This window comes from Salvelinus namaycush, chromosome 38, assembly GCF_016432855.1.
Source record: "Salvelinus namaycush isolate Seneca chromosome 38, SaNama_1.0, whole genome shotgun sequence".
Taxonomy (NCBI): domain Eukaryota; kingdom Metazoa; phylum Chordata; class Actinopteri; order Salmoniformes; family Salmonidae; genus Salvelinus; species Salvelinus namaycush.
This window is the reverse complement of record NC_052344.1, coordinates 12,223,557-12,242,150: the sequence shown is the minus strand read 5'-3', so window position 1 is coordinate 12,242,150 and position 18,594 is coordinate 12,223,557. Positions and strand designations below refer to the sequence as shown.

The 18,594-nt window shown below is 45.9% G+C and overlaps 1 protein-coding gene across 1 annotated transcript; it reads left to right on the top strand.

Annotated features, from left to right (window-relative positions):
- Positions 1-1,414: 1,414 nt before the first annotated feature.
- Positions 1,415-18,533, top strand: LOC120031837 (putative cation exchanger C521.04c). Its single transcript, XM_038977656.1, has 20 exons — positions 1,415-1,436; positions 3,087-3,233; positions 3,543-3,658; positions 3,852-3,954; positions 4,317-4,439; positions 4,572-4,633; positions 7,936-8,088; positions 8,433-8,618; positions 8,826-8,925; positions 9,439-9,580; positions 10,025-10,208; positions 11,442-11,541; positions 15,278-15,396; positions 15,755-15,792; positions 16,345-16,469; positions 16,644-16,783; positions 17,181-17,275; positions 18,023-18,101; positions 18,272-18,380; positions 18,460-18,533. The coding sequence occupies exons 1-20, from the start codon at positions 1,415-1,417 to the stop codon at positions 18,531-18,533; spliced, it is 2,217 nt and encodes a 738-aa protein (XP_038833584.1).
- The last annotated feature ends 61 nt before the right edge of the window (positions 18,534-18,594 follow it).

Genomic DNA, 18,594 nt, shown 5'->3' with positions numbered 1-18,594 from the left:
ATCAAATGTCCATGTCTGGAAGATAAATTAAGCAAGCTGTAAAGCACTGCAATGAAAATAACACTGTAACATTTGTTTAATACATTTGGACATTTCTTGCACCATCAGTGCAAACGAATGTAATTTCTTTAAAAAATATGTTTTGTGAAAAGACATAAGGGATCTCTCAAGTGTATATGACATCAACTGTAATATTTCTCATGTTGGATACTGACCAGCTAGTTTATTCCAGGGGAAATTAACCCTGCTATACTTTTTGAGGTATTGTGAACATTCTCAGAGTTTTCTTTTGCTGTCAAAGATAGAAAAATACAGTCCATCTGTGGGTTTGTGGGTTCTTTATATTGGCAAAATCCATTTCCCTATTGTCTGTGTAGCTTACTGCTGTTTCTCTCCACAATCATATATTGAACACAGAATTGTATTACTTTGATCATGAAGCTGTATTTTTGTATAATTATGTAAATAAAAGGAAACCTAGAATTCTGTTGTTGTTTTTGGATTAATTTATTGAGATTTGTGAATAAAACATATTTCTAGTGTTGATGGTCCATAGTTCTGTTGTCCTACACTTGTTGGAATAATGTTTCCTTTCACATGTAGTTTATAGGTCTCCACTCAGTATGAAATGTTATTTTCCTTGGTAAAGTAAATCGGCCAGGGGAAAACAACTGGCCACTTTTGAAAGTCCTCGGATCAATTTCCCCCCAAAAATACAATTAAAAAAAACTCGCTCGGGGTCTCAATTTACTGCTGCCAGTTAGAATAGTAGAATACAAAAGGTGCCATTTCGAAATTTGGTTGGGCATCAACAGTTTTTCTCTTGTTAGTACAGTCACAGATAGTCAGTCAATTAGCCCACCATGTCAGCTAACATTTTTTAGATTGTTAAATTAGTTTAGCGTCCAGCTGACCCAACTTAGTTCATGGTCGAATTACCAACAGGGGCCCCATTGATTGTGTTAGTCTGTCTCACTCAGATATTATATTAAAAACTTCAAACAACTGCCCCCACCCGATTCAATGTTGGCCATCCCTGAAATAGGTCTACACAGCATGACAGAAAAAACATATTATTCAATAGAACATATTTCATCATAAACAGCGTAATTAATTGGATTTTCAAACAAAGTTGTTTTTATATTTAGAATGGGCACAGGACATGACACAGAGTCACTACACATCCCAGAATGCAGTCGATGGAGAAAAACAAGATATGAGGATGATCTACAATTCCCACGAGTTGTTTGGATACATGCATGTATGTCATCAATGGTTAGGAAGCGCACAGACAACCGCTGAGGAAGGGCATTGAGTTGATAAAACCGGCGTGGTATTAGTTCTATGGGAATTATAATCAATAATAATGTCCCACATTAAAGTTCCTATTGTTGATACGGAGAGGTGTAGGCGGATGTCCACGGCCGAAAGTTCAGGTAAGAACAAATCGTAAACGTTCCTTCTATCAATCTCGGCGGTTTCCTTAGCACGCGATATTCGTGCGTTTGCAACATTGTAACAAATGTTATATCGTACATAGACACAGCTCTCAAGGTACACTTTGGCATTTGTTTTGTAAATTTCATAGAAGGTTCGACATTTTGAAAAGCCTATATTTGTGCCTTGTCAGTTAGTGTTCAATAGTTAACTTTGATTAAAATCACCTGTGTTGTGTATGGGTAGACTGCTTTCCTTAGATTTCCACAATATTTAATTTGTGCTGAGGAGCCCCTAAATATTTTTTTTACACTTAATATATCTAGGATAACCAGGCCTCACAACCCTGTTTATTCACAGTTCCTGTGACAAACATCTGAAATCGGCTTGATAATTTGCTCAGACACCCAATATGTATTTCTGTTCACAGATATTGGAACCAGATTCTGAAAATAGTTTATGGACTCTTATTACCAGAGAGATTGTAGGCTACACTGGACTATTACTTAAGTCAGGGTTTCCCAAACTCGGTCCTGGGGCCCCCTGGGTGCACGTTTTGGTGTTTGCCCTACACTACACATCAAGCTTTGATCATTTGAATGAGCTGTATAGTGCCAGGGCAAAAACCCAAACGTGCACCCAGGGGGAGCCCCAGGACCGAGTTTGGGAAACCCTGACTTATGCTACAGTAGTGGTAAGATTACGACGACAGGAGGAGGAAAGCTCAATTTAAGATATGTCAACATGAGGAGGAATGCTTTCACTACATTTGTATTTAATTGAAAATATTATCAATCTGCTTTCCCTCAGGTTATGACAACTGTGAGTCTATTGATTGACCTGCCCGTCTCATAATTGAAGTTGCATGAAGACGATGTCACATGTTGATAAAGAATCCCTTCCCTTTGTTCAGTTAGGAGTCTTGGGACAGTGATGCTCATCTTAAGTCCTGTGGAGATTACGTTTAGGGAATGTCAGGAGAGAGCATGTTGGATTTACAAGTAATTGTTGCTCTTTGGATTTTCCATGTACGACCATTTCAAATTCTCTGAATTGAACTTAGAAAACGCTGCTCGTCCTTTTTAAAAGACATGAAGTTGTAAAGTTATCTTGCTCCCCTGTCAAAGTGGTAAACCTCCACAGAGGCATTAGAGGCAACATTTCTGTGCATCGTCATGGTGCTTGTTAAATCCACTAACATTTGAAATCCATAGATAATGTCATCAGTCTCACCAGTATCCCTGCACTGAAGAATTGGGTGTCGCTGCATGTGACTGTCAGGAGCTTTCCGTTAGTCACGCACTGACTTGACGAGTTTAGTGCATTGGTCCACACAGGTCTCACATGACCTGACCAACTGGGATCCAGAGTTATTCCTGATGAGGAGAAACTCCTGGCCATAGTTAATGCCATATGGATTCTGTTTGTCTAACAATGTTGAGTTTAGTTCTTTGGGGGATACCTACCTCTACTAATAAATGTATCATTTTATTCTGAACGTTTTATGCAAGTTTACCTGCATCTTCTCAGATGTAATTTGTTACCCTATACAAGTTATGTTGGTGAATAAACACTTATAATAATGGAGACATTGAAGGGTAGGTTATGTTTCATATCAATGTTTGTTTCTCTCTCGTTTGTCCCCTCAGATACCCAATGGGACCATGACCCCAGGGTCTACCGCCGTACATCCCAGTGTGACAGACTGTGTGTGGACATTGGCAGCCATGTGGCCGAGACCCCCTCCCCAGATGTCTCCCACCAATACACCCCCAAATTCTTGTCTGCACACAAAGGTGAGGCTACAGCCTGTCCTGGCAGCACATAGTCACAACCAACACTGACTGTTTGCTAAAGTACCCATGATGCTCTGTACAACCGATAGCATTGGTGTAATATAGTTTTTTGGGCTGGCTAAGCTCTACACCCTTGGGAGAAACAAGATTCATGAAATTCTGCTATATCAAATCATGTTTAAATGTCTGTATGTTAGTGTGTGATACTTCATGGAAGACCGCTCATCCATTTTTCTTGTCTTATTTTTTCCTCGTCTTGGCCGGACCATTTCGTCCATTTGTTTGGCAACCTGGTGTCTGTTCCCTCAGGAGGCACCACTCCTTGTCACTATGGGGAAGAGGTTTGGCAGGATGGCTCGAGCTTGAGGACCACCATCCGAGCAGAGAATGAAGTAGAGGCAAACAAACTGGCCAACAACTACAGGGTGGGTGGAGTGTTGGACACAACGGAGAGAAAAAACAGCCTGGCAGTTTCTGTCTTCCATGTAAAACAGTTTTCATTTGAATGATTTACCAAATATCCCTTCAACTTGGAAGTGATGGTGTGTGTGTGTGTGTGTGTGTGTCTGGTTGTGTGTGTGTGTGTGTGTGTCTGGTTGTGTGTGTGCACATGTTCAGTTTGGCTTCAGAAAGTGGAAGAGTCACGTGACTGAGAGGCCCATCGAGGACAGGTCGGACATTGTGAGGGAGCTCTACTCAGAGCTGAACTTTGTCAGACCCCAAGGTTAGTGTCTGTCCTCCTGCTCCTAATTCACTTGCCCCCTGCGGAACCTCTAATATGACGATCATTAGAAAAGGTGCGGGTCGTGTTCAGTAGTCACCAAACGGAGATAACTGCCCCCGAAACGGGGAGATACTATCTGCACATGTCCAATAAGAAATGTTGGTTTTTGTTTTCCGTGGCAACGTTTTTGAAAACATTTAGCTACCATGTGCCCCAATGAACACGACCATGGCTTGATGTGAATCATTTTCTAAATGTTTGATGGAAAAATACTCAAGATTGCAGTGTTCTATAGATATAGAGTAGACACTATATGTTGTTGAATAGAATACACTGTCATTTGTTTTATAACTCTTTGATTTCAGGTTCATTGATCACTTGTGGAAACATAGCATACTTGATTTTATTTGGATGGTGGATCTCTTTAGCCTACCTCTTGGTCTGTGTCCTAATGTTTCTGACCATCATTGGAGTTCCTTATGGTAGGAACCCCTTTCATCTAATACACACATTATTTTAATGTTCTTTTAAATAAAATCTGTATTACTTTACGTTGGGATGACGTAAATCTGAATTTCAATTCTAATATTTTGGGGTCTGGAATCTTATTTCAGGGAAGCTGTGTTGGAAGTTATCATGCTACTTTCTGTGGCCATTTGGGAAGTCCATACTAAAGGTAACAGTTATGACAGTGGTTGATTATGCTATTGTCTTGGCTCGTTCTCCATTGATTATTGGCTGGTCAGGGTGACGTTTAGCCTGGAGGAACCAGCTTGATCGCTGTGTTCATCATTCTCCTTGCTCCTCATACACCGTTATGACAACTAGGTCCAACAACTCAACAATAAATAACTAAAGACTTGAACACCCAGCTATATTCATGGTCTTGTTAGAAGTGTGTGCAATTGTCACCTCAATACTCTCACTCTCTGGGCCACATTTTAATGGTGTTATAGTCAAACTGATGCTCCTGATACTATTGTTTAGTGTTTGTTGGAATTTATCAATAAGGTTTAATAATGTACACTGCTCAAAAAAATAAAGGGAACACTTAAACAACACAATGTAACTCCAAGTCAATCACACTTCTGTGAAATCAAACTGTCCACTTAGGAAGCAACACTGATTGACAATAAATGTCACATGCTGTTGTTCAAATGGAATAGACAAAAGGTGGAAATTATAGGCAATTAGCAAGGCACCCCCCAATAAAGGAGTGATTCTGCAGGTGGTGACCACAGACCACTTCTCAGTTCCTATGCTTCCTGGCTGATGTTTTGGTCACTTTTGAATGCTGGCGGTGCTCTCACTCTAGTGGTAGCATGAGACGGAGTCTACAACCCACACAAGTGGCTCAGGTAGTGCAGCTCATCCAGGATGGCACATCAATGCGAGCTGTGGCAAGAAGGTTTGCTGTGTCTGTCAGCGTAGTGTCCAGAGCATGGAGGCGCTACCAGGAGACAGGCCAGTACATAAGGAGACGTGGAGGAGGCCGTAGGAGGGCAACAACCCAGCAGCAGGACCGCTACCTCCGCCTTTGAGCAGGAGGAGCACTGCCAGAGCCCTGCAAAATGACCTCCAGCAGGCCACAAATGTGCATGTGTCTGCTCAAACGGTCAGAAACAGACTCCATGAGGGTGGTATGAGGGCCCGACGTCCACAGGTGGGGGTTGTGCTTACAGCCCAACACCGTGCAGGACGTTTGGCATTTGCCAGAGAACACCAAGATTGGCAAATTCGCCACTGGCGCCCTGTGCTCTTCACAGATGAAAGCAGGTTCACACGCACATGTGACAGACGTGACAGAGTCTGGAGATGCCGTGGAGAACGTTCTGCTGCCTGCAACATCCTCCAGCATGACTGGTTTGGCAGTGGGTCAGTCATGGTGTGGGGTGGCATTTCTTTGTGGGGCCGCACAGCCCTCCATGTGCTCGCCAGAGGTAGCCTGACTGCCATTAGGTACCGAGATGAGATCCTCAGAGCCCTTGTGAGACCATATGCTGACACATGCACATTTGTGGCCTGCTGGAGGTCATTTTGCAGGGCTCTGGCAGTGCTCCTCCTGCTCAAAGGCGGAGGTAGCGGTCCTGCTGCTGGGTTGTTGCCCTCCTACGGCCTCCTCCACGTCTCCTGATGTACTGGCCTGTCTCCTGGTAGCGCCTCCATGCTCTGGACACTACGCTGACAGACACAGCAAACCTTCTTGCCACAGCTCGCATTGATGTGCCATCCTGGATGAGCTGCACTACCTGAGCCACTTGTGTGGGTTGTAGACTCCGTCTCATGCTACCACTAGAGTGAGAGCACCGCCAGCATTCAAAAGTGACCAAAACATCAGCCAGGAAGCATAGGAACTGAGAAGTGGTCTGTGGTCACCACCTGCAGAATCACTCCTTTATTGGGGGTGTCTTGCTAATTGCCTATAATTTCCACCTTTTGTCTATTCCATTTGCACAACAGCATGTGAAATTTATTGTCAATCAGTGTTGCTTCCTAAGTGGACAGTTTGATTTCACAGAAGTGTGATTGACTTGGAGTTACATTGTGTTGTTTAAGTGTTCCCTTTATTTTTTTGAGCAGTGTATTATTAAGGCTGTTATTGATGTTAGGTCTAATCAGACAATACAGATGTTTTTACTTCCATCGCTCTCTTGCTCTCACACATTCTCTCCTTCGCTCCCTCATCCATCCCGCTCTCTCCTTCGCTACCTCCATCCATCCCGCTCTCTCCTTCGCTACCTCCATCCATCCCGCTCTCTCCTTCGCTACCTCCATCCATCCCGCTCTCTCCTTCGCTACCTCCATCCATCCCGCTCTCTCCTTCGCTACCTCCATCCATCCCGCTCTCTCCTTCGCTACCTCCATCCATCCCGCTCTCTCCTTCGCTACCTCCATCCATCCCGCTCTCTCCTTCGCTACCTCCATCCATCCCGCTCTCTCCTTCGCTACCTCCATCCATCCCGCTCTCTCCTTCGCGCCCTCATCCATCCCGCTCTCTCCTTCGCGCCCCCATCCATCCCGCTCTCTCCTTCGCGCCCCCATCCATCCCGCTCTCTCCTTCGCGCCCTCATCCATCCCGCTCTCTCCTTCGCTACCTCCATCCATCCCGCTCTCTCCTTCGCTACCTCCATCCATCCCGCTCTCTCCTTCGCTACCTCCATCCATCCCGCTCTCTCCTTCGCTACCTCCATCCATCCCGCTCTCTCCTTCGCTACCTCCATCCATCCCGCTCTCTCCTTCGCTACCTCCATCCATCCCGCTCTCTCCTTCGCTACCTCCATCCATCCCGCTCTCTCCTTCGCTACCTCCATCCATCCCGCTCTCTCCTTCGCTACCTCCATCCATCCCGCTCTCTCCTTCGCTACCTCCATCCATCCCGCTCTCTCCTTCGCTACCTCCATCCATCCCGCTCTCTCCTTCGCTACCTCCATCCATCCCGCTCTCTCCTTCGCTACCTCCATCCATCCCGCTCTCTCCTTCGCTACCTCCATCCATCCCGCTCTCTCCTTCGCTACCTCCATCCATCCCGCTCTCTCCTTCGCTACCTCCATCCATCCCGCTCTCTCCTTCGCTACCTCCATCCATCCCGCTCTCTCCTTCGCTACCTCCATCCATCCCGCTCTCTCCTTCGCTACCTCCATCCATCCCGCTCTCTCCTTCGCTACCTCCATCCATCCCGCTCTCTCCTTCGCTACCTCCATCCATCCCGCTCTCTCCTTCGCTACCTCCATCCATCCCGCTCTCTCCTTCGCTACCTCCATCCATCCCGCTCTCTCCTTCGCTACCTCCATCCATCCCGCTCTCTCCTTCGCTACCTCCATCCATCCCGCTCTCTCCTTCGCTACCTCCATCCATCCCGCTCTCTCCTTCGCTACCTCCATCCATCCCGCTCTCTCCTTCGCTACCTCCATCCATCCCGCTCTCTCCTTCGCTACCTCCATCCATCCCGCTCTCTCCTTCTTTCACCTGGATGTTTAGCCCAGAAGCCTGGTCAGGCGATGCTGTGTGAAGTTCCCTCACTGCGAGGCCATCCCAGAGGAATCTGACTCAAAGGAGGTGAAGGAGTCTACACCCCTGCTCATGCCCCCTTCTGTCCCCATCGAGGTCCCCCCACAACGGACGCGTTACTGGGTGAGTCTTGTCCCCTCGCCTATCGCCTCAACCCCTGTGTGGACTAATATTTTCTCAAATAATATTTATGTCAAAAGTTATATCCTTATAAGACTATGTTGTTTTCCTTATGTGGATTGCGGTGGAATATGTTTAGTTTGTTCAGACTAACAAGTCTAAACTCAATCGATGTGCCTGATTGGCTGCTCTGTTTTCAAGCTTTTGCCAAGACCATTTCATAACCAGTACTTTTTCACATCTCTCCCCGCTATGTGTGTGCACGTGCTTTTGTTTGTGTTTGCACGTGTGTCTGTGCCTGCTTGCTTGCCTGCCTGGTCTCCTGTGCTGTGCTCTGCTGGGTGCAGTGTCGTGTCAGTACCTATGTGTGGTTGTTGCTAGGCTACCCTCTCCTGGGGCTGATCCACGGCCTGGCCTGCTTCCTCTCCTGGATCCTGGTCTTCACCATCCCTGTGGCCAAGATGAACGCCCGCACCCTGGCCATCATCCTCCTCATGCCCCCCGAGGACGTCCACATCCACCGGCTGAAAAAGGTGGCCGCGCTCATCCAGATCTTCCCCTTCCATGTCGTGTTGATATTATCACAGCCTCTGAACTAGTTACCACTTTAATCCAACCCATTAACTTGGCCCTGTGGATTTCAAATAATGCCACAGTTTTTTTTTGAGGAATCCTTTTCCTAGATTTGGAAATGTATAATTTGATGATTGCTTTGCTATGTTTTTCTGTCTCTTTTGCAGCCGCAAGGGTGTGAGAGCCAAGTGCTTCTCTGTTGCTACCACGCTTTCAACTGGTACTACTACAAATACACCTTGGACGGAATCAATGTGTTCGCTGTCAGTATCCTTTAACAGACCATTATGGTTGTGATTATCAATCACCTGACTCATGTCAGTGAACTGGTGGTGGCGTTCCAGGTCGTCTTTATGCAGTCACACGGCTTAGATGATCAGACCTGGAGAAGTGTTTCGTGTCCTAGGAACCACATTCATTTGCTATAGCGATATTATGAGTTGGGCAGCGTGACTACAAAAAAGATGACCTGGAACACCTCCAAGGACCTAATGGAATGTCCTGCAAGTTGCACCTTTTACCCTGTCCAGCAGGGGTCAGCATTTCTGCTTAGTGGTTCTTTACAGTGCATCACCAGTTTGTTTAAAGCAGACAATCAGCAGGTTTGAGGGAATCAGTTTAAGCAAAAAGAGGTATAACATCGTTAATTTGGTTCACACAATGAGTAGTTATTTGGGATGCAAGGTTATTTATAGATCTGTGATTCTGCAATGTAGTTGATATCCAACACAGTGCTGTAGACTTTCCACTGGTGCTCCTTAAAGCGGTGTGCCCACCCAGACCTGCTGCCCCTGGTCATCACAACCCTGGTGGTCGGCTACGTGGACACAGAGAACCAGTTTGTCAGCTCGGAGGCCAAGTTCACCGCTGCCGTCAGCTCCATCATCCCACTGTCCTATTACATTGGCATGGGCATCGCCAGGTAAGACACTCCCCCCCACACACACACAGTCTGCTCTGTCAACATGGACAAAATACCAGAACCACAGTAAGAGGCTAGCTTAGCGTCAAATTGTTCTCATTGTTTTGAACAGATGTTAAGTCCACATATGGCGGTTAAGTCCACATGTAGAGTTTATATGATTCACTTTTTTGTCCGGTTGTGTAATGGTAGTGAACCAAAAGTGACTGGTTGATGAGTCGGAATGTTTGTGGATGTAATGACGTGCTTGTGCTTCAACAAGGCCCTCTGAATAGAATCACCCCTGAGGCTGGTTGATAGTTATGTTAAATTTGGTGGTGGTAAAATTCCGTGTTAGTAGTTAAAATGGTGCATCTCCCTGCAGTATCTCAGCCCAGAGTAACTCGCTGTCTGTCTCCCTGCAGTATCTCAGCCCAGAGTAACTCGCTGTCTGTCTCTCTGCAGTATCTCAGCCCAGAGTAACTTTGCGGTGGGAGCAGTAGTGAACGCCACGTTTGGCTCCATCACAGAGATGACCTTCTACATCACTGCCCTGCTGAGGGGTCACAAGGCCGGCACCAAGTGCTATGAGGAGATCGTCAAGGCCGCTCTCACTGGAACCCTGCTGGGCTGTATTCTCTTTATCCCAGTGAGTGGCACCTAGACACACACAGGCATCTCACTGATATACACAAAAACATAACCCTCGAAGACTGACACACAAACACCAGTGTTTATTTCCTAAACAAAAATAGTGACTAAAATATTACTCAAACACCTACTTTTCAGTGGCAATTGATGAGACTATAACTGACTAAATAGACCCAGAAAACTAGAACTAAGGAAAATGTTCTTTTCTGCAGTGGAACAGATGCACCACACACAGCCTAGCCTACATCCAGCTGGTGAGCTGCGGGGGAGCAAGCGATGTGTGTGGCCAGACAGGCTCAGCTCCGCCTCCGATTATACACATCACGCAGGCGACTCTCTTTCTTCCCCGTAGCTAACCAGTCACCACCAGCCTTCTATTAGATACCCTTTGCCTGGTTAAAAAACACAAGATGCTTCATGAAATTTAAAAACAGTAGCAGCTTTAAGTTGAATAGTAGAACAACAGTCTAGCTATGTTTTTCTCTCCCTTGAGTATAGATTTTTTTTTGAATTTGTAGACTCGCTCAATCCCTCGCACTTTCCCCACTGCATTTCATAGCCCGGTTCTGTAGCCAACATACTAGCCACTTTTCCTTATTTTCCTCAGAGAAAATGGTTTGATTTTAGCCCTTACCGTTAAAAAGACATGACCCATAATACCGTCGCTACGCATTTTACATTTATAAATCATATCGCGGGCTGTTCTAAAACTAGGCTACTTGCAGACCGGACTGTTACCCATTTGTTTAGGCTACACCTTGTTCAGTCATGTTACCTCATTAGCTAGCTATAGCCAACCACCTGGGGCACGTTCAGCAGGATGCAATGTTTTGGAACGTTCAGATAGAAATATGCTATGTAGAACAAACCTGCCTCTCTGACTTAAGGGATAATGTCGGCTCTATTCATGGTATTTTTTTATCTGTAATGTTTTTCAACTGAATGTGGCCCTGGTAACATTACCAGTAGCCTATATGCAAACATTTGGTGGCACAGAAAGGAAAATGGATAGCAAACAATTTGAGTAAATCCCTCTTCCCACTACACTATATCTGACTGGCTAAATAACTTTATTTTGACTTAATGTGGACCCAGCACTTGGACTAGAACTCGAACACAGGGACTGGGATTTCAGCCATAAGAGACTCTGATTTTCACTTGGCCTTGAGCCCAGGGGACTTGTGACTGGAGGTTTAGTGACTGGACTACATCATGTCTCCTGTCTACCCAGGGTATCAGCATGATCATCGGGGGCTTTAAACACAGGGAGCAGAGGTTCAACAGCCGCTCTGCAGGGGTCAGCTCAGCCCTGCTCTTCATATCAGTAGGAGGTAAGAGCGTGAACACGCATGCACAGATGCACACGCACATAAGTAAGTGTGTGTGTGTGTGTGCACAGGCAAGTCTCTCGAGATATAGTGTCTGACTCTGTAAAGCCAGTTGGGTTCTCAGTACATCGCGCCGAGATGTACTCTCCAGGAAGCAGAAGGGTGGAGGTATATGTTTTATGATTAACGACTTATGGTGTAACATACAGGAACTCAAGTCCTGTTCACCCAACCTAGAATATCTCAATCAAATGCTATCTCCCAAAAGAGTTTTCGTCAATAATAGCCACAGCGGTCTACATCCCCCCCCCCCTCAAGCCGATACCACGACGGCCCTCAAAGAATTTCACTGGACTTTATGCAAACTGGAAACCACATATCCTGAGGCTGAATTTATTGTAGCTGGGGCTTTAGGCAGAAACTCACAGGGAGCATCCGTGGTAACGACTATTCAATGCTGGTCTGACCAATCGAAATCCACGCTTCAAGATTGTTTTGTTCACGCGGACTGAGAAATGTTCAGAGTAGTTTCAGAAAAGAATATCGACACATATACCGATACGGTGAATGACTTTATCAGGAAGTGCATAGTAGATGTTGTACCCACTGTGACTATTAAAACCTACCCCAACCAGAAACCGTGGATAGAGAGGCGCATTCACGCAAAACTGAAAGCACGAACCACCGCACTTAACCACGGCAAGAAGACTGGGAATATGGAAGAATACAAACAGTGGAGCTATTCCCTCCGCAAAGCAATCAAGCAGGCTAAACGCCGGTATAGGGACAAAGTTAAGTCCCAGATCAACGGCTCCGACACGAGACGTATGTAGCAGGGTCTACAGACCATCACGGATTATAAAAGGAAAACTAGCCATGTCGCGGACACCATTGTCTTGCTTCCGGACAGGTTGAACACCTTTGCTCGCTTTGAGGATAATACACTGCCACCGACGCGGCCCGCTATCAAGGACTGTGGGCTCTTCTTTTCTGTGGCTGACGTGTGTAAGACATTTAAGCGTGTTAACCATCGCAAGTCTGCCGGTCCAGATGGTATCTCTAGCTGCGTCCTCAGAGCATGTGCAGACCAGCTGGCTGGTGTGTTTACAGATATATTCAATCTCTTCCTATCCCAGTCTGTTGTCCCCACATGCTTCAAGATGACCACCATTGTCCCTGTACCTAAGAAAGCAAAGGTAATTGAATTAAATTACTATCTGTCATCATGAAGTGCTTTGAGAGACTAGTCAAGGATCATATCACCTCTACCTTACCTGCCACCCTAGACCCACTACAACTTGCTTACCGCCCCAATAGGTCCACAGACGACGTAATCGCCACCACACTGCACACTGCCCTGTCCAATCTGGACAAGAGGCATACCTATGTAAGAATGCTGTTCATTGACTATAGCTCAGCATTCAACCCCATAGTACCCTTCAAACTCATCCTCAAGCTCGAGGCCCTGGGTCTGAGCCCCGCCCTGTGCAACTGGGTCCTGGACTTCCTGACGGGTCACCCCACACGGGTGCGTGCTCAGCCCCTACTCCCTGTTCACCCATGATTGCGTGGCCATGCACGCCTCCAACTCAATCATCAAGTTTGCAGACGACACAACAGTAGTAGGCTTGATTACCAGCAACGATGAGACAGCCTACAGGGAGGAGGTGAGGGCTCTGGGAGTGTGGTGCCAGGAAAATAGCCTCTCACTCAATGTCAACAAAACTAAGGAGATTGTGGACTTCAGGAAACAGCAGAGGGAGCACCTCGCTATCCACATTGATGGGACCGCAGTGAAGAAGGTGGAAAGCTTCAAGTTCCTCGGCGTCACTGACAAACTGAAATGGTCCACCCACAAGGACGGTGTGGTGAAGAAGGCGCAACAGTGCCTCTTCAACCTCAGGAGGCTAAAGAAATTTCGCTGAACACCTAAAACCCTCAAACTTTTACAAATGCACAATCGAGAGCATCCTGTCGGGCTGTATCCCCGCCTGGTACGGCAACTGCCTACAACCACAAAGCTCTCCAGAGGGTGGTGCGGTCTGCCCAACGCATTACCGGGGGCAAACTTCCTGCCCTCCTGGACACGTACAGCACCCAATGCCATAGGAATGCCAAAAAGATCATCAAAGACATCAACCACCTGAGCCAATTTGCATATACTCCAGATTGTTATGAAGAGTGATCAGATGAATTGCAATTAATTGCAAAGTCCCTCTTTGCCATGCAAATGAACTGAATCCCCCAAAAACATTTCCACTGCATTTCAGCCCTGCCAAAAAAGGACCAGCTGACATGTCAGTGATTCTCTCGTTAACACAGGTGTGAGTGTTGACGAGGACAAGGCTGGAGATCACTCTGTCATGCTGATTGAGTTCGAATAACAGACTGGAAGCTTCAAAAGGAGGGTGGTGCTTGGAATCATTGTTCTTCCTTTTTCGACACGTGCCATCATCATTGCTTTGCACAAAAAGGGCTTCACAGGCAAGGATATTGCTGCTAGTAAGATTGCACCTAAACCAACCATTAATCGGATCATCAAGAACTTTGAGAGCTGTTCAATTGTTGTGAAGAAGGCTTCAGGGCGCCCAAGAAAGTCCAGCCAGGACCGTTTCCTAAAGTTGATTCAGCTGCCGGATCGGGGCACCACCATTACAGAGCTTGCTCAGGAATGGCAGCAGGCAGGTGTGAGTGCATCTGCACGCACAGTGAGGCGAAGACTTTTGGAGGATGGCCTGGTGTCAAGAAGGGCAGCAAAGAAGCCACTTCTCTCCAGGAAAAACATCAGGGAGACTGATATTCTGCAGAAGGTACAGGGATTGGACTGCTTAGGACTGGGGTAAAGTCATTTTCTCTGATGAATCCCCTTTCCGATTGTTTGGGGCATCCGGAAAAAAGCTTGTCCGGAGAAGACAAGGTGAGCGCTACCATCAGTCCTGTGTCAACACTGCAGATATTGACTCTTTGCATCAACTTCATGTAATTGTCAATAAAAGCCTTTGACACTTATGAAATGCTTGTAATTATACTTCAGTATTCCATAGTAACATCTGACAAAAATATCTGAAGACACTGAAGCAGCAAACCTTGTGGAAATTAATATTTGTGTTATTCTCAACTTTTGGCCACAACTGTATAAACTGTGCTCCACACTTCTACGGTATCTTAGTCACTTTTAAATTGTGTTTACATATTGCGTCACCCATCTCATGTATATACTGTATTGTATTCTATACTACACAACTGGCTGTTTAACAGCCATCTCCAGCACATCAGAGGCTGCTGCCTATAGACATAGATTAGGAATCCCTGGTCACTTTAAGGAAATGAAACACTAGCCACTTGAGTAATGCAAGACACGGAGACATTATTCATCTCATATGTGTAAACTGTACTCTATACTATTCTACGCTATCTTAGTCACTTTAATTGTGTGTCAATATTGCATCACCCATCTCATATGAATATACTGTATTCTATACTATGCCACTGTATCTTAGTCCAATGCTGCTCTGACGTATATACATTCTTAATCCCTTCCTTACTTAGATTTACGTGTATTTTGGGTAAATGTTGTGAAACTGTTAGATATTACTGCACTGTCGGAGTTAGAAGCACAAGCATTTCGCTACACCCGCAATAACATCTGCTAAACAGGTGTATGTGACCAATACAATTTGAAGTCTGAACACACATGCACATCTATGAACAAGTTCACACACTTTGTTCTGTCCCGCAGGTGTATTTGCCCCAACCCTGTTCTCCAAGGCCTACGGTAGCCTGGTGTGTGCGGGCTGCTCCAGCTCTCCAGCCAACACCAGCAGGCCCTTTACCTGTATGGACTGCCACTATGACATGGTTAGTACCTACATCTCCTGTTCGTGTGCTGCATCATCATTATGAACTATTACATTGACTGTGCTGCTGTGATGCGTCTCTGGGTCAAATAATACTTGAACTGCACTTGATTGAGCTTACCTGGAGCAATGGAACCAATGACCCAGTGGCCAAAAGGGTTAACCGTAACCCATCCATCTGCTATTCCAGACAGGCTTCATTCAAGTATTTGATTGAAAACAAGTATGATTTGGAGCCATGTCTGTAGTGTAGTGACTACTGCGGAAGTGTGTTATGATGATGTTGTGAGGGGTGTTTGTGGGTAGTCCCAAATGCTTAACCATGTATTAAACTAAAGCCATATTATGTTTCTCAACAGAGTGGAAGTAACGAACCCTTATATCTCAGACACATTGAGTAAGTTCCAATAAAATACCCATTCTGTCCCATGGTTTGTTGGTGTTACCAGTCAGTAGGCCTGCTACGCTGTAGTTACTTGCTGTATGGCTTGTTTTCCAGTCAGTAGGCCTGCTACTCTGTAGTTACTTGCTGTATGGCTTGTTTTCCAGTCAGTAGGCCTGCTACGCTGTAGTTACTTGCTGTATGGCTTGTTTTCCAGTCAGTAGGCCTGCTACTCTGTAGTTACTTGCTGTATGGCTTGTTTTCCAGTCAGTAGGCCTGCTACTCTGTAGTTACTTGCTGTATGGCTTGTTTTCCAGTCAGTAGGCCTGCTACTCTGTAGTTACTTGCTGTATGGCTTGTTTTCCAGTCAGTGGGCCTGCTACGCTGTAGTTACTTGCTGTATGGCTTGTTTTCCAGTCAGTAGGCCTGCTACTCTGTAGTTACTTGCTGTATGGCTTGTTTTCCAGTCAGTAGGCCTGCTACTCTGTAGTTACTTGCTGTATGGCTTGTTTTCCAGTCAGTAGGTCTGCTACTCTGTAGTTACTTGCTGTATGGCTTGTTTTCCAGGCCTCTGGTATACACCATCTCCGTGTTGCTGCCCTCCGCCTACCTGATTGGCCTCATCTTCACCCTGAAGACCCACTCCCACATCTACGACATCCAAGTCAGTGACGGGCACGACCACCACCAGGGTCAGTGCCCACCGGGGGGCGCCAGCGGTGAGCCCACCAACCACAAACACTTTATTATTTCAAGCTTTTCCCATAGGTTCTAAACTTTTGTGGTGTCGTGGTTATATAGTAGACAGGAACTGGAATGTGTGATACTTCATTGTATTGGTTTCTAATGTTTGTTTGTGTGTGTAGGTGGTCACGGCATGGTCGTCCACTGGTCCAGGTTGAGGGCTCTGTCTGTGCTGATCATGGCCACGCTGCTAATGGCTGCCTGTGCCGACCTCACCACGGAGCACATCAAACCCATCCTCGACCACTCCGCCATCTCCCAGGTACGCCCACACCTGAGCCATGTTCATTAGGCCACAGCGTAGAAAAACGTTGTGCAACAGAAAATAAACATTTGCGTTTCTTATTGGCTAGGTTCAGATGGTACGTCCCCGTTTCACTCCATTCTAAACCTCTTCCTTCCTTTTCATGCACATTGACCAACCGAGACCATACCCAGGGGAATAATAATATGATATGATTCTTGTAATTGGGTAGAAAATGTCTCTGGAAAGCTTATTATTGAAAGCCCCTGTCATTTTATAAAACAGAATTTTACACGCATGATGCGACCTGCTGTTCAGGATAAGCGTAAGGATAGCCAAACAACTTTTACAATGTTATGTCCTGACTATGTAAAGGCTAGTGCAATGTGTCACTGTCTGTCATTCATTTCTGCAGTATTTCATCGGCGTGACCGTGTTGGCGATGGTGCCAGAAATTCCTGAGATCTTCAACGGAATCCAGTTTGCCCTGCAGAATAACATCAGTCTCAGGTAAGCCACTATCAAGCTCTAATACTGCGTTTTCACTCTCCTGATGGATCTTGTCTCGTCATGCATAACCCAGTATCTCTAGACAGACCGGTTGCCTCCCACAATGTACCAATGTTCAAGCATACACTGTACATAGGGGCAGCAGGAAGCCTAGTGGTTAGAGCATTGGGCCAGTAATCGAAAGGTTGCTAGATCGAATCCCCGAGCTGACAAGGTAAAAATCCGTTGTTCTGCTCCTGAATAAGGCATTTAACCCACTGTTCCGAGGACGTCATTAAAAATAAGAATTTGTTCTTAACTGACTTGCCTAGTTAAATAAAACATAAACCAACATCAGTTTGGCAGAGAGGAAATGGTGGATTTGAGCACTGGGAAATCCGTCCAGAACCCTGCCGTAAACATTTCTGGTAGCTAGCTTGATGGAGCTTGCGAAAGATATTTTACACTCCCAATGAGTGTATTTCTCCAGTTACTAGTAGTATTACAAGCTTACAACAACCACTGACTGGCTGTGGCTAAAATTAGCCTAGCTGTCCGCGTTGTGTGTCCGCCTCTGTCATGTTTCCGAGGGGATTGTTTTTAAGCCCCACCTACCCAAACTCGTCGTTTGTTGAGAGAGTTGTCTGTCTGAAGATCACCCTTATTGATTTGGCCATGAAAATCTGACATGATTCCCAGAGCAAGTGCTGTTGCCCCCCTAGGCCCGGGGTTTCCCAGAACTGTAACCTCACATTGATTTGTCTGCAGCTTGGAGGTGGGAAACTGCATAGCAGTGCAAGTCTGCATGATTCAGATTCCCTTACTCATCTTGTTCAACACTTTTTATGTAAGTCGTTTTAAATCTTTATCTGCATTGTGTTTAATTGCATCAGATGTGCACTTAATCAATATTGTCAGTATCTCACATGTTTCTGTACATAAAGCCTCAAGTTTTGATCGTAGACTGTAGTGGTCAGTGAGAAGATCCCATCAAACAGGACTCCATCTCTTTTCCAGGATGTGGGATTCATGCTCCTGTTCAGTGACTTGCATCTTTGGGCCAGCATCTTTAGTGTGATTGTGGTCAACTACATTTTCATGGATGGCAAGTCTGACTACTTTCAGGGTAAGTTGTTGTGCTTGGTTCACATTGCTATGCCGGATATCACGGATTAGACTGAATTCCAAACCTCTTTCCTTTCCAGGGACTGCTTTGGTGGTGGTTTACCTCATTCTACTGGCGTTGTACTTTTTCGCCCCATCACCCCGTGCCTGTTGAGCTGCTCCGCAAAGAACTTCAACTCCTGGAGTCCTGTCAGTCACTATTTACAGGAGCTGCC

Excerpts from the sequence above, each read along its gene's own strand:
- LOC120031837 (XM_038977656.1), top strand. The coding sequence starts at position 1,415 with ATGTCCACGGCCGAAAGTTCAG. Across the intron at positions 3,659-3,851 it reads AACTGGCCAACAACTACAGG|TTTGGCTTCAGAAAGTGGAA; the intron begins GTGGGTGGAGTG and ends GCACATGTTCAG. Across the intron at positions 10,209-11,441 it reads GCTGTATTCTCTTTATCCCA|GGTATCAGCATGATCATCGG; the intron begins GTGAGTGGCACC and ends CTGTCTACCCAG.